The 14,199-nt window shown below is 49.5% G+C and overlaps 1 protein-coding gene across 1 annotated transcript; it reads right to left on the bottom strand.

Annotated features, from left to right (window-relative positions):
- Nucleotides 1-7,502: 7,502 nt before the first annotated feature.
- Nucleotides 7,503-8,675, bottom strand: LOC131230445 (uncharacterized). The gene has a single exon (XM_058226373.1). The coding sequence runs from the start codon at nt 8,673-8,675 to the stop codon at nt 7,503-7,505; it is 1,173 nt and encodes a 390-aa protein (XP_058082356.1).
- Nucleotides 8,676-14,199: the final 5,524 nt, after the last annotated feature.

The following is a 14,199-nucleotide window of genomic DNA, read 5'->3' as shown; positions in this document are numbered from 1 at the left end:
GAAAAACTGAAATGGGTGGAATGTCGGTCCGACCCTACATATGTTTCCGAAAAGATATTACAAGGCCCACCATGTATCTCCATTTAAATCCACTCTGACCATTAGTTCGGAAAAATAATTTCAGGGCATGACTCCAAGAATGAGACAAGAGGACATTGGGAATGGACCACATCAGAGAAAGCAACCGCAAGAGAAAGGTCACATTATCTCTATTAGGAGCTATAGAGGCCTCAAATGAAGATTAAATCAATGCTCTCTAATATCATAGCATGTCCTAAAATTAATGAACGTATTAGATTTCCAAACAAGTGACCCTATTTTCTTTGCCCTGACTTTTCAGGACCCGAGTATATGACCCGTGTCCCAAAAGCCCGAGTATTAACTTTAAAGGATGGTCAAATTCGAGTGTACATTTTTTTCTTCATCAAAGTAAGCAAATGAGCGTAGAGTGGACAAATCAACATAAAGGAAAATTTTATTATCATTCAAATATACAAGAAGCTGCCCATAATGACTTATACAAACCAATGTCTCTAAATTTAAACAAGTACAAGATTTACATGATTTAATACATGAAGAATAACAGAAAGCATATGAACATAAGCCGCGAGATCATGCAGCTCCTCCAAACAAATACAATCATGTATCCCTGGCGATAGTACCCTACTCCTCATCAAGTCTGAACAAGCATATTACTTAAGCTACCTGTATTACCTGTACGGTTGTATATTTGATGGATGAGTGGCCAACTCAGTGTGAATTTTCCTCAAGATTACACTCTGTCACATTAGGTAAGAAATAGTATAAAACATCCAAACAACTAAAACAGAGTAAATGCAGTCTTATTAGGTGCATGGATGCATGAATGCAATCATCGACCTGGGTAAACCATCCGAACGGTCGGTGCCCCAGGAAAAATATCCAGATAGGCAATGGGGTCGTCACCCAAGGATGTGACTGGTCATCAGCGTAACATGTGGCGTAATCGTATGGGCATGAAGAACCAGGTCATTATCATAAATCGATCGGCTGATCATTAGCACAACACGCGGCGTAATCGTATAGGCATAATGATACAAGCCGTCGTAGTATGCTATGTGTGCATGATTTGTCAGCCCGTTATTAGTCCATTTGCAATCAACCATTTTTGAATAAACTCATGGTTACTACGGGGAGCACATGGCCCAGCGTAGGCCGACAGCTCGGGCATAGTGTCCCATTACCACCATCCCTGGCTCATGAATATGAATACTTACTTAAACGATTATATGAGTTGTCGGACACTATGCCCGACAGCTCGAGCATAGTGTCCGATTACCACCATCCCCGGCTCATGAGGCTACCATCTTAGGATGTTTAATGGAAACATGTCGACTAGTGGCTAATCATATTACAGCATATGGGGCTTACCATCGCATGATTGCATGGTATAAAACATCGAACCCATATAGGGAAAATACCAGAAAAAAGCCACATAGGGCGATATCAAACAAGCCACATGGGGCAATTATCAAAATAGGCCTCATAAGGCGAGTATTAAAACCATGCGATAAAAGACCATCCTTAAAAACTATTGGACACAACAACTCTGGATGGTAGTGTAACACCCTGGAAATCGGGGGTCGCGCAATCGCTCGACTCCCGAGTTCGAGAGTCACTAATACAGATTTTTGTTAACATGCATTTAAATTCTTCAAGTTGCGCAGTCTGCAATTCTCTGAACGTGGAACATGAAAGCACCAGTCTGCTGAAATGAACGAGGGCGATGCATATATGTACAAGTCAAAAAATAAGTGGGTCGCGCAAGGCGTTGCCCAAACAAAACAGCAAAAGAATGTAATATCCCCAAAAGAATGAGACTGAGCCTAGCACCCAACCATCCTATCCTGCATCTTATGCCGGCGGCGAACCCTCCATCAGCTGGAAGTATAACAGCTCTAGCTCCTCGTCCACGCTCGTCTCGCTAGGCTTCTCCAGTCCTGAGTCACCTGCATCTATGAAAGGGTCTGGTTGGTGTTTTAAAACACCGTCCCAGAGTGGGAGTGAGTGATCAACTCAGTGGGTGCTATTAGCCATAAGTTATAACAAGCATCAAGTGTAATAAGAATTTAATGAAAAGCAATCAATCATTAGCATATGTCTAGTCTTGTTAATGCGCATGCATGCAGGATGATATGATGTATGCCCTCGCCCAACACTCCCTCGTGCGACGCCATCTAACGATCACCAATGCCAACACTCCCTCAGTGCGACCTTGACTGCCGAGTGGCCAACCTAACTAATGCGATGCGATGCGGTCGTGTTAGCCGAGTTATTAATTAGGTTCATTCATCCAGCAGATTTGGGAATCTGGAACACCCCATCTAATTAATGCCCTAAGATGGTTGCGAGGCCAAGACCCCCCAATGCGCGAGGCCGAGGCCCCCCGGTCTGTGATCCCGTCGGGTTCCTCATCCCCGACTTCAAGCACATGAGGAGTGCCATGAGAAAAGGGATCGCTCACGGTCACTACGGGGAGGCGCGGTACCCCAGCGTAGGCCGACAGCTCGAACACAGTGTCCCATTCCACCATGCCCGGCTCACGAGGCTGTGGGCCGATTTCAAGATGTTTGTCGTTGGGCTACAATGGTTGTGGGGAGTCCCAGGTTCTATACAAATGTGAGCAAACAGGGTTAACATTCGTGGTTGGCCAGACAGTAGGCTAGACCACCTGAGTCCAGGCAAGCGTGCGGCGGAACGACATCGGGTGCAAGCAACCCACGTAGTCTAACTACAGCCGCCCACACACGCCCGCCCAAATTCGAGGGTATAGCCTCAAGGCGGTCCTACCGATGAGACCACCTTAGCTTTCCTTGTTTCCTTGGCTAACCGCAGGGTTTGAGTGGCGGTCCACAACACGTCAACGGACAGGGGTATCAACAGACAAGATCATCATGTTCTCATACATCAATCATATAATCCAGATTCAACTAATAAACAAGCTAACAATTTATAAGCAATGGTGCATGTGTGTTGGGTGTGTTGGTGGGGAAGTTGTGCACTTCCTACAACTCATGGAAAGCAAATCACACTGTGGTAAATAGGGCATCAATCATGAGAACAATCCAACAAGTCAGAACAAGCGATCATCAACTTTCAACAAGTCATGTAAGAAGCACGAATGTCATCATGTGAGGAGTCAAATAAAACATACAATTTAGTACCATTAAAATAGGCTTAAATCCCTAGGTTCTCTCTACACTCTCTAAATGCATCAACCAACAATCATAATCATTAAACTCATATTGAAATTGGTGCTAGGCCACCTAGGAGTAATAGTCCGCACCTATGGCTCGTTGGAGACTCAAAAAATGCCCTAGGAAAGAGGGCTTTCGGGTGGGATGGCCGAAATCCCTAAATCAAGCTATTGCATGTTAGATTTTTCAACTCAAATCCACATTACTACATGAACTTCAAGAAAGATGGGTGATGAACTCACCTAGGCAACCCACGGATGGTTGTTGGGGCTAAGGAAAGGAGTCTTCTCCTTGCAAGAGTGGCAAAGAGATGAAAGGTTTGGCTTTCTTGGGGCCCACCTCGATCTAGGGTCCACCTTGGATCTCCTCCCTCTCTTACTCTCTTCCTCTTTACTCCCCTTTACTCTCTTTCTCTCTTGGTGGTTGTAGCAAATGGGAGAGGGAGTTATGAGGGATTGGGTTTCATTTCCTAGACTTGGCCCCTTTGGCCTTAAGTTCCCTCATATTCCCAAAATAGCCTACAAGGGACATTTTTGGGGTTGGCGTGGCCCTAATGCTCCTTCGGGCCCCAAATTCGGTGGGTAGGTGCCTTATGGCCCGTCTAGGGCCCATGAAAAATTTGGAAATGAACGGATAGACGAAAGTAGGGTTTGAGTCAAAGGCTTTAATCTTTAAACGGCCCTGTGGGGTCCATTTTAGTGATTTAAGTAATTCTGGTGGTCCTTAGGCTACGAAATTTCTAGGATGAGTACTTCATGGCCTGATGAAGGGCCACGCACAAATTGGGGACGATCGGACCAGGGGTTTGACCGCACAGGTCCGATTTGTGATCGACGGTGACCGGCCCACGATCGGGTCCCAGAGTTGGTGGACAGGCGCAGGAAAATCCATTAGGCCTCCACGGTAAACATGGAAGAGATCTAATGGTCGGATAACCTGAAATCTTGGTTCCATTTGCCAGCGTCAGATTGGTCCTGGCGTAGTTGCGGTGCATTAAGTCAGTGCCAGATCCTACTTCTGAACGTCTGCCGGGTCTGCGGTCCGTGATGGACCACAAGCCCAGTGAGCCCTATGATCCCCTAAATTTTTAGATTTTTCTGACCTTCCGGCGTCGCGGTACAGCCCGGACGGACTGTAGCTCATTATAAATGGTCATCCGGCTTGGCGGCCCGCACTTGGTCTTGCCATGGCTTGTCCGGTACAGGCAAATGGGCTAATCCTAGATTGATTACCTCATGGCATCCCTGCCACGAACGTTTCAACCGTTCGGTCCTGCGGTAAAATCCTACGTGGACGCCTCAGGACACTGTACCGATTGGACGGGATGTTACAACTACCCCCCTTACAAATAAATTTTGTCCTCGAAATTCGTACCTGATCATATTACTGAAGCAGGGATGGGTAATGCTTTCGGACTTCTGCTTCCGTCTCCCAAGTGGCCTCTTCTTCATCGTGATGTGTCCATAGTACCTTGACCAACGGAATGACCTTGTTGCGTAAGACTTGCTCCTTCCTATCAAGTATTCGAGTGGGCCGAAGAATGTAAGTGGCATTTTTCTTAAGTTCCACCTGCTCCCACTTGATGATATGCGAAGGATTGGGGACGTACTTCTTCAGCATTGATACATGGAAGACGTTATGCACTCCGGCTAGAGGCGTGGGTAGGGCCAAGCGATAGGCGACCGCTCCCACACGGTCCGAAATCTGAAAAGGCCCGATGAACCATGGCGCAAGCTTTCCTTTCTTGCCAAAGCGCAAAACACCCTTCATTGGGGAGATCTTGAGAAATACATGGTCCCCAGCTTCAAATTCCAAGTCCCTTCGCCTTGTGTCGGCATAGCTTTTCTATCTGCTTTGAGCCGTCAAGAGGTGGCGCCGGATAATTCCAATCTTTTCAGTCGTGATCCGTACCAGGTCCAGCCCGAGCAAACCCTTCTCGCTAATTTCCTCCCAACAATGTGGAGCTCGGCATGGACGCCCATACAAAGCCTCGTATGATGCCATTCCGATGCTAGCTTGGAAGCTATTGTTGTAGGCGAACTCGGCATATGGGAGGCAATCGTCCCAACTCTCCTGGAAGTCCAGAACACAAGTGCGCAACATGTCTTCCAAAATCTGGTTTACCCGCTCGGTTTGCCCTTCTGTTTGTGGGTGGAAGGCGGTGCTAAACCTCAGTTTCGCTCCCATAGCTTCTTGAACGCGGGTCTAAAAGATCGACATGAAACGAGCATCCCGATCCAACACAATCTCCAATGGGACGCCATGGAGCCGCACTATTTCCTTGATATACAGTTTAGCCAAGTCATCGGCGGAGCTAGAAGTCTTGATTGGCAGGAAGTGGGCTGATTTGGTTAGCCTGTCCACAATCACCCATATCGAGTCGTGCCCCTTTCTAGTCTTGGGTAAACTGGCAATGAAGTCCATGGATATGAAGTCCCACTTCCATTCCGCTATAGGCATGGGCTGCAATAGGCCCGGTGGTCGGTGGTGTTCGGCCTTAACTTGTTGACAGGTGAGGCATCGGGATACATATTCTGCTATTTCCTTTTTCATGTTGTGCCACCAATAGGTTCGCTTTAGGTCCCGGTACATCTTTGTACTACCAGGATGCATCGCCAACTTGAAATTGTGGGCGGCATTTAGAACTTCTTCTCGCAATCCCTGGAGGTTGAGAACACAAAGGCGGCCTCGGTACCGCAATCCCCTGTCAATGCCGACTCTCCATTCGGACTTCTCGTCATTCCTTGCCCATTCCCTCATCTTCCTCAATAGCTCATCGCTCGCCTGGGCTTCAATGATTTTACTGTCAATCATTGGATGGGCTTGAATGTGGGCTATGAACTCATAAGGTTCCTCCACTGTCAGCTTCATTTCGAAGTCCCGAACGAACTCCACCATGTCCCACTCTCTCACCATTAACGGGGCCGCAAATTCAATTGTCTTCTTGCGACTCAAGGCGTCTGCCACCAAGTTGGCTTTGCCAGGATGATATGAGACGTCAAACTTGAAGTCTTTCAACGTCTCCATCCAGCGACGCTGTCTCATGTTCAGGTCTTTCTGGGTGAAGATGTATTTGAGGCTCTTATGATCAGAGAAGAGCTCAAATTCCTCACCATAGAGATAGTGCCTCCATATCTTCAATGCGAAAACTACCGCCGCAAGCTCAAGGTCATGAGTAGGGTAGTTCTCCTCATGCTTCCTTAACTGTCGAGACGCATAAGCAATCGCCCTGTCTTTTTGCATGAGTACGCAACCTAAACCCACATGAGAGGCGTCGGTATAAACGGTGTACTTGACCCCTTGCTCGGGTAGCACAAGTACAGGAGCTGACGTCAACCTGTCCTTCAGCTCTTGGAACGCCGCCTCCGCCTTTTCATTCTAGGCAAATTTGAGATCCTTTCGGGTTAACTGGGATAGCGGCCGGGCTATCTTCGAGAAGTCCTTAATGAATCTGCGGTAATAGCCTGTCAGACCAAGGAAGCTTCGCACTTCCGTAACCGATTTCGGTTGCTTCCAACCCTGTACCGCCGCTACCTTGGCGAGATCCACTGATATCCCTTCCTTAGACACAACGTGTCCCAGAAACTTGATCTCCTCCTTCCAGAAGGCGCATTTTCTAAACTGCACAAACAGTTGATTTTTCTCCAGGGTTTCGAAGACTGCTCTTAAATGCTCTCCATGCTCTTCACGGCTCTTTGAATAGATTAATATGTCATCGATAAACACGATAACAAATCGGTATAAAAAGGGCCTAAGGATTCTGTTCATGAGGTCCATGAAGACCGCTGGCGCGTTGGTGAGTCCAAATGGCATAACTAGAAACTCGTAATGGCCAAAGCAGGTCCTGAAGGCCGTTTTCTGAATATCCTCGTCCCTAACTCGCAACTGATGGTACCCTGACTTTAGATCGATCTTGGAGAAGTATTGAGCACCCCTCAACTGGTCGAACAAATCGTCGATTCTAGGCAACGGATATTTGTTCAGAACCGTCATTTGATTCAGCCTTCTGTAATCCACACATAGCCGCAAAGAGCCGTCCTTCTTCTTTACGAATAGGACCGGGGCCCCCCATGGCGACACGCTGGGTCTAATGAAACCCGACTCTAGCAGGTCGTCAATTTGAGTCTGCAATTCTTCCATCTCACATGGAGGCATGCGGTAGGTAGGTAAGGAGACGGGCTTGGCTCCAGGGACTAGCTCGATCGTGAAGTCTATCTCACGTCGAGGTAGTAGTCCAGGTATGTTTTTGAATACATCCCAAAAATCCTAGACCACGGGCGTGTCCGTTATCGAGGGTCCAGAATATCCGTCCTCCAATGATGCATAACACGAAATCCTGCGTTCGTAGCTGACCTGGACCAGGAACGTGAGGGAAGAGCCGTCGTCCTCAAATATCTTCACTGTTTTTGCATCGCAATCAATTTCTGCTTTCATCATTGTCAACCAATCCATGCCCAGGATGACGTCGTAGTGGAAGATTTTAGTCACCATCAAATCCACGTGGGCCACCTTGCATCCCAAGTCGATGGGACAACTATAATATATCTTTGTAGCCTCCGTAAAAGTGTCGGCGGCCGCGATGATCTTTACCCCTACGAAGGGGCTAGGGCATAGCCCCAAGTGCTTAACAGTCGCATGCGATATGAGGGAAGCGGTGGACCCGGTGTCCACTAAAAGGAATATGGGAGTATCTTGGATGTGGGCTGTCACCTCAAAGGCCGTAGGAGTGGGGATAGCCGTGTCTTGGCCCTCAACTGCTAGGGCATACACCCGAGCATGTTGCGGAAAATTTGGCCGTTGCATGGGCCGTTGTGGCGGTCTAACTTGAGGCGGTGGTGGACGCCGAAATTGTTGACTTGGCCCCATTGCCCGCAGGAGCGGAATCTGTAAGGTTGGCTGTGGAGGCCTAATGTTGCGTTGCGGCGGAGTAAACCCGAGGTCTCTCATCCTCGTAAAACAGTAGGGCTCGGAATGTCCCGCCCTTCTGCAGTAAGTACATGTCTGGGCCGGTCGCGTAGAAGGGACCGGTGCGGCAGCCAGTCGGGGTGGTGAGCTAGGACGAGCCCTTTTTCCTGTAAAAGAGGAGGATGGTCCGTCCACCCTGTTTCGCGGCCCTAACTGTGAGCGGCTTCGGGCGACCCGCTCCTCATCCTGCTCCGCCCTAATAGACATCTCGACGAGCTCAGCGTACGTCCTGATGTTGATGCAGCATATCTTGGAGCGAATACTGCTCCTCAGTCCTGCCGTGAACTGCCTCATCTTGATTGCTTTGCTTGCAATCATTTCGGAAGCACAGCGGGAGAGTTCCGTGAAACGGTTCTCGTATTGGGCCATGCTCATCCCCCCTTGCTGAAGGCGGAGAAACTCATTCTCCCTCTCATGCTGGTAAGTTTGAGGGAGATACTTTACATTGAAACGGGCCTCAAACTCCCCCCACATCCACACGTGGCCCTCAGGGATGGAGCGGAGGACGCTTTCCCATCACAAGTCCGCCTCCTTTTCAAAGAGGTAGGAAAGAAGCTCCACGCTCTCTGCTTCAGTACAGTGGAGAGGCCTAAGTAGTTTGGTGACCCGATTAAGCCAATACTCCGCTTCCTCAAGGCGGTGGGTGCCTGCGAACGTAGGCGGTCTGTACCACTGGAACCGCTCAAACAAGTTACCCACGTTGCTTGCGGGTGCGGTTAGGCCGGGTGGCGCCGGTTGCGGCACTCCCATGTTCTGGGCCATGGCCCCCATCATGGTGGCCATCATCTGCTGTTGCTGCTGCATATTAGTGACCATTATCTGTTGCTGTTGCTGCATGAGGAGTAACATCTGGTCTACTCGGTCCATAACCGGCGGCGGAGAAGGTATAGATGCCGCGGCCGGCGGTGGCGGTGCACTCGGGGCCGCCTCCTGGGTAGTGCTACCCGTATTCTGAGATCCATTCCCGCCAAGAGGGCCTTGCGGATCATCGGGAAGGAGGTCCCTCTCAACTAGGCCGCCATGAGGTAGGCGGATGAATCGACCCTCTGGTCGAGGAGGCATTCCTGCGAAACACACTTGGACAGATTAGGTGCTAAAACATTTATCGCACCCATAATATGTGTGCATATGCAAGATTCATATACAATTCATGGGAGCATAAGGCGTCACTCATACAAGCATTTCCATAACAATAAGAGATTTTCGAGTAAACCCATAACTTCACATTAATTTCAAAATGCCATGAACATGGCCAATTACATGTGCCGCATGGATTTCAAGCATTACAATCACGCCAGACGAAAGGAAAATGCAATTAGTCGAGCACGGGTCCTAACCATCTCCTAGTACATGAGTTTTGACCTAAATAACGTAGAATGGCTACTAGTTATCCGTACAAAAGCGGGCTACTCGTCTGAGTCGGGAGAGAGTGGCGGTGCTTTCTCACCTTTGCTGCAACAGATCAAAGCCTTTATGGCTCGATACATTTTCTTGTTCCATTTCTCTTGCTTCGCCTGGTTCTCTTCGATCTTGGCCATTCTAGCGTCAAGCGCATCCAAACGCGCAAGCACGTCTGGAGTGATAGGTGGCTCTCTAGCAACCTCCTGGATATCCTCAGTTGGCTCAGTCTCTTCAGCAATTCCAGCTCCTTCCTCTCCTTCGTCCTCGTCTTCGTCCCCTTCTTCCTCGCTTCCACCACTATCACTTTCCCCTTCGATTGGGTCCCCGTATCGATCAATGTGGGCCTGTCGCTGTTTTGGGCCTATCTTCATATTATTCAGCATGTCATCTCCCAAGATCAGCGTCGGTATATAATTCTCGTCCGATCCACCCACGCCATACTGCTGAGCCAGCCGGCAAACTAGACGGCCAAATGGGAGGCATACGTCCTTTCGAGTCGCCCTGGCGGCCCTCACGATCTGGTGGAGTACTATGCTAGGGAGGCACACGTCTGATCCCTTGCCTACCTGGTATAAGAACTCCACCATATAATGGGAGCACTCCGTGCAGTTCTTCATCCTTGGATAAATGTTATGAGTGCCAATGCGATGAAGTATGCGGTACTCTGGGGTCAAGTTGGCCGCACTCAGGCCGGCTTCTCGCCTCCATTGGACAGCCTGCCCGCAAAGGAAGCGTGTCCGCTCGCCACGGGCCTGTCTCGTATCCAGGTTTTCTTCCTCGATCTGCACCTCTCCCTGTGGCACACCCAGCACGTCGGCAATGTCCGCCACCCCGAACGAGAACCTCTTACTTCCCATCACAAGGTCAAAGCCTAAGGGCTTAAACCTTGGATTTCTGATCCGCACATAGAAAGCTCTAGCCCGCCCTTCATTCACTTGAGAGTCTCCATAAAATATCTGGCCCCATCCCCTTTCCATGAAATGTCCTAGTAGGGCGATTTTATCGAACAAGTGCTCCTCTATGGAGACTTCATAGGCAACCCTGCGCACTAGAAAATTTCCCACGTCTTCCACGCACGGTTGAGACGCTTGCCTCGCGAGAGCCCCTTGAGAGTCGTGCTTCCGCTTTGATCGGCTTTCTGAGACTTGCTTCCCCTTTCCATCGGCCCTTTGCTTGCTTCGTCTTTCCCGGCTCGGTCCGGGCTTGGCGGGAGCGGGCCTCTTCTTACCCATGAGTGATAAAATCACTGGGATAGAGAAGAGGGAGATAATGGTTGCCAAGCTAGCCATTTCCTTGGCTACGGCGGATTTGGGATCGGGAGATGCGGGTGGATCATTGACGAGGTAGTTGCGGCTAACCTAGAGAATTCGGAAAGAAGAAGTAAAGAAGATGGAGCTTGGAATTGGGAGTTGAAGAAGGGGAAAAATAGAAGGGTGGGGGTGAGTTTTTGAGAATAGCCTTGAGAATAAGAGAGAGAGAGAGAGGAAAGGTGAAGAAGAAATGAGATGTGGGAAGAGGGAGAGGATATGGGAGTTGAAGGAGGGAAGAAGATGGGTTTTTCTTCTTGGATTTGGAGGATGGAAGATGGTGGAAGGGGAGATCTAGGTGCTAGGGCTCTTTAGAGGCCTTGGGAGAGGGTGTTAACCTAAATTTTTTGAGGCCCAAGGGACTTAAATCCCATTTTTGAGGCTGGGCGGGGCCCACGCCGGTCGGGCGGGGTCCCGCGCACATGCTGGAGGGTCGGGCGGGGTGCAGCGCCGAGCGGGCGGGGTCCCGCGCACACTCTGGATTGTCGGGCTGGGTGCTGCGCGCCCGGGCGGGGTGCTGGGCGCACGGGACAGGCGGGCGGGCGGGGCACTACGCGCGCGGGACAGGCGAGCAGGCGGGGCGCTGCGCGCGTGGGACAGGCAGGGTCGGCAGGGTCCGCTTGCTCGGCCATTTCCCGGCCACCCGTAGGACCCCCGAATAAGTTCTATATATGGATTTGGGGTAGAATTAGTAGACCTACGCGATGGGCTTAGCGGCTTCGCGTGATTCTTCTCGGTTTGGATCCAAAATTTGATCTTTTTACCTCCTCTCCATCTCCCGCAATCACGCGCTCGCCACTACCTAGTTGCCCCCGGCTGGTCTGGAGTCAACACATTTGGCCCGATACTGGCTCCTTCGATCCCGGGTGAAGGCTCACTTAGTCCAATCGCGCGGTCCACGGTTCGTTTCTATTCCACCGACTTGGCTAGCGGCGCTACGTTACGCTAACCTAGTTAGCAAGACTAGTTCCCTATTTCCCATCCGAAAGTGGGAAGGTTCCTAGGGTCTCGTAACTCCTACTACGTAGCCTCTCAAGCCAGCAGATGCGTTAGCGGGTTCATGATCCACAGCCCAATGAATTCCCAAACCATGCTCTGATACCAACTTGTAACACCCTGAAAATCAGGGGTCGCGCAATCGCTCGACTCCCGAGTTCCCGAGAGTCACTAATACAGATTTTTGTTAACATGCATTTAAATCCTTCAAGTTGCGCAGTCTGCAATTCTCTGAACGTGGAACATGAAAGCACCAGTCTGCTGAAATGAACGAGGGCGATGCATATATGTACAAGTCAAAAAATAAGTGGGTCGTGCAAGGCGTTGCCCAAACAAAACAGCAAAAGAATGTAATATCCCCAAAAGAATGAGACTGAGCCTAGCACCCAACCATCCTATCCCGCATCTCATGCTGGCGGCGAACCCTCCATCAGCTGGAAGTATGACAGCTCTAGCTCCTCGTCCACGCTCGTCTCACTAGGCTTCTCCAGTCCTGAGTCACCTGCATCTATGAAAGGGTCTGGTTGGTGTTTTAAAACACCGTCCCAGAGTGGGAGTAAGTGATCAACTCAGTGGGTGTTATTAGCCATAAGTTATAACAAGCATCAATTGTAATAAGAATTTAATGAAAAGCGATCAATCATTAGCATATGTCTAGTCTTATTAATGTGCATGCATGCAGGATGATATGATGTATGCCCTCGCCCAACACTCCCTCGTGCGACGCCATCTAATGATCGCCAATACCAACACTCCCTCAGTGCGACCTCGACTGCCGAGTCGCCAACCTAACTAATGCGATACGATGCGGTCGTGTTAGCCGAGTTATTAATTAGGTTCATTCATCCAGCAGATTTGGGAATCTGGAACACCCCATCTAATTAATGCCCTAAGCTGGTTGCGAGGCCAAGACCCCTCAATGCGTGAGGCCAAGGCCCCGCGGTCCGTGATCCCGTCGGGTTCCTCATCCCTGACTTCAAGCACATGAGGAGTGCCATGAGAAAAGGGATCGCTCGCGGTCACTAAGGGGAGGCGCGGTACCCCAGCATAGGCCGACAGCTCGAACACAGTGTTCCATTCCACCATGCCCGGCTCACGAGGCTGTGGGCCGATTTCAAGATGTTTGTCGTTGGGCTACAATGGTTGTGGAGAGTCCCAGGTTCCATACAAATGTGAGCAAACAGGGTTAACATTCGTGGTTGGCCAGACAGTAGGCTAGACCGCCTGAGTCCAGGCAAGCGTGCGGCGAAACGACAACGGGTGCAAGCAACCCACGTAGTCTAACTACAGCCGCCCACACACGCTCGCCCAAATCCGAGGGTTTAGCCTCAAGGCGGTCCTACCAACGAGACCACCTTAGCTTTCCTTGTTTCCTTGGCCAACCGCAGGGTTTGAGTGGCGGTCCACCACATGTCGACGGACAGGGGTATCAACAGACAAGATCATCATGTTCTCATACATCAATCATATAATCCAAATTCAACTAATAAACAAGCTAACAATTTATAAGCAATGGTGCATGTGTGTTGGGTGTGTTGGTGGGGAAGTTGCGCACTTCCTACAACTCATAGAAAGCAAATCACACTGTGGTAAATAGGGCATCAATCATGAGAACAATCCAACAAGTCAAAACAAGCGATCATCAACTTTCAACAAGTCATGTAAGAAGCACGAATGTCATCATGTGAGGAGTCAAATAAAACATACAATTTAGTACCATTAGAATAGGCTTAAATCCCTAGGTTCTCTCTACACTCTCTAAATGCATCAACCAACAATCATAATCATTAAACTCATATTGAAATTGGTGCTAGGCCACCTAGGAGTAATAGTCCGCACCTATGGCTCGTTGGAGACTCGGAAAATGCCCTAAGAAAGAGGGCTTTCGGGTGGGACGGCCGAAATCCCTAAATCAAGCTATTGCATGTTAGATTTTCCAACTCAAATCCACATTACTACATGAACTTCAAGAAGGATGGGTGATGAACTCACCTAGGCAACCCACGGATGGTTGTTGGGGCTAAGGAAATGAGTCTTCTCCTTGCAAGAGTGGCAAACAGATGAAAGGTTTGGCTTTCTTAGGGCCCACCTCGATCTAGGGTCCACCTTGGATCTCCTCCCTCTCTTACTCTCTTCCTCTTTACTCCCCTTTACTCTCTTTCTCTCTTGGTGGTTGTAGCAAATGGGAGAGGGAGTTATGAGGGATTGGGTTTCATTTTCTAGACTTGGCCCCTTTGGCCTTAAGTTCCCTCATATTCCCAAAATAGCCTACAAGGGACATTTTTGGGGTTGGC

This window comes from Magnolia sinica, chromosome 17, assembly GCF_029962835.1.
Source record: "Magnolia sinica isolate HGM2019 chromosome 17, MsV1, whole genome shotgun sequence".
Lineage (NCBI taxonomy): Eukaryota > Viridiplantae > Streptophyta > Magnoliopsida > Magnoliales > Magnoliaceae > Magnolia > Magnolia sinica.
This window is presented reverse-complemented; position numbering and strand designations above follow the sequence as displayed.

Coding starts and splice junctions, on each gene's coding strand:
- LOC131230445 (XM_058226373.1), bottom strand. CDS start 8,675: ATGTGGGGGGAGTTTGAGGCCCGTTTCAATGTAAAGTATCTCCCTCAA.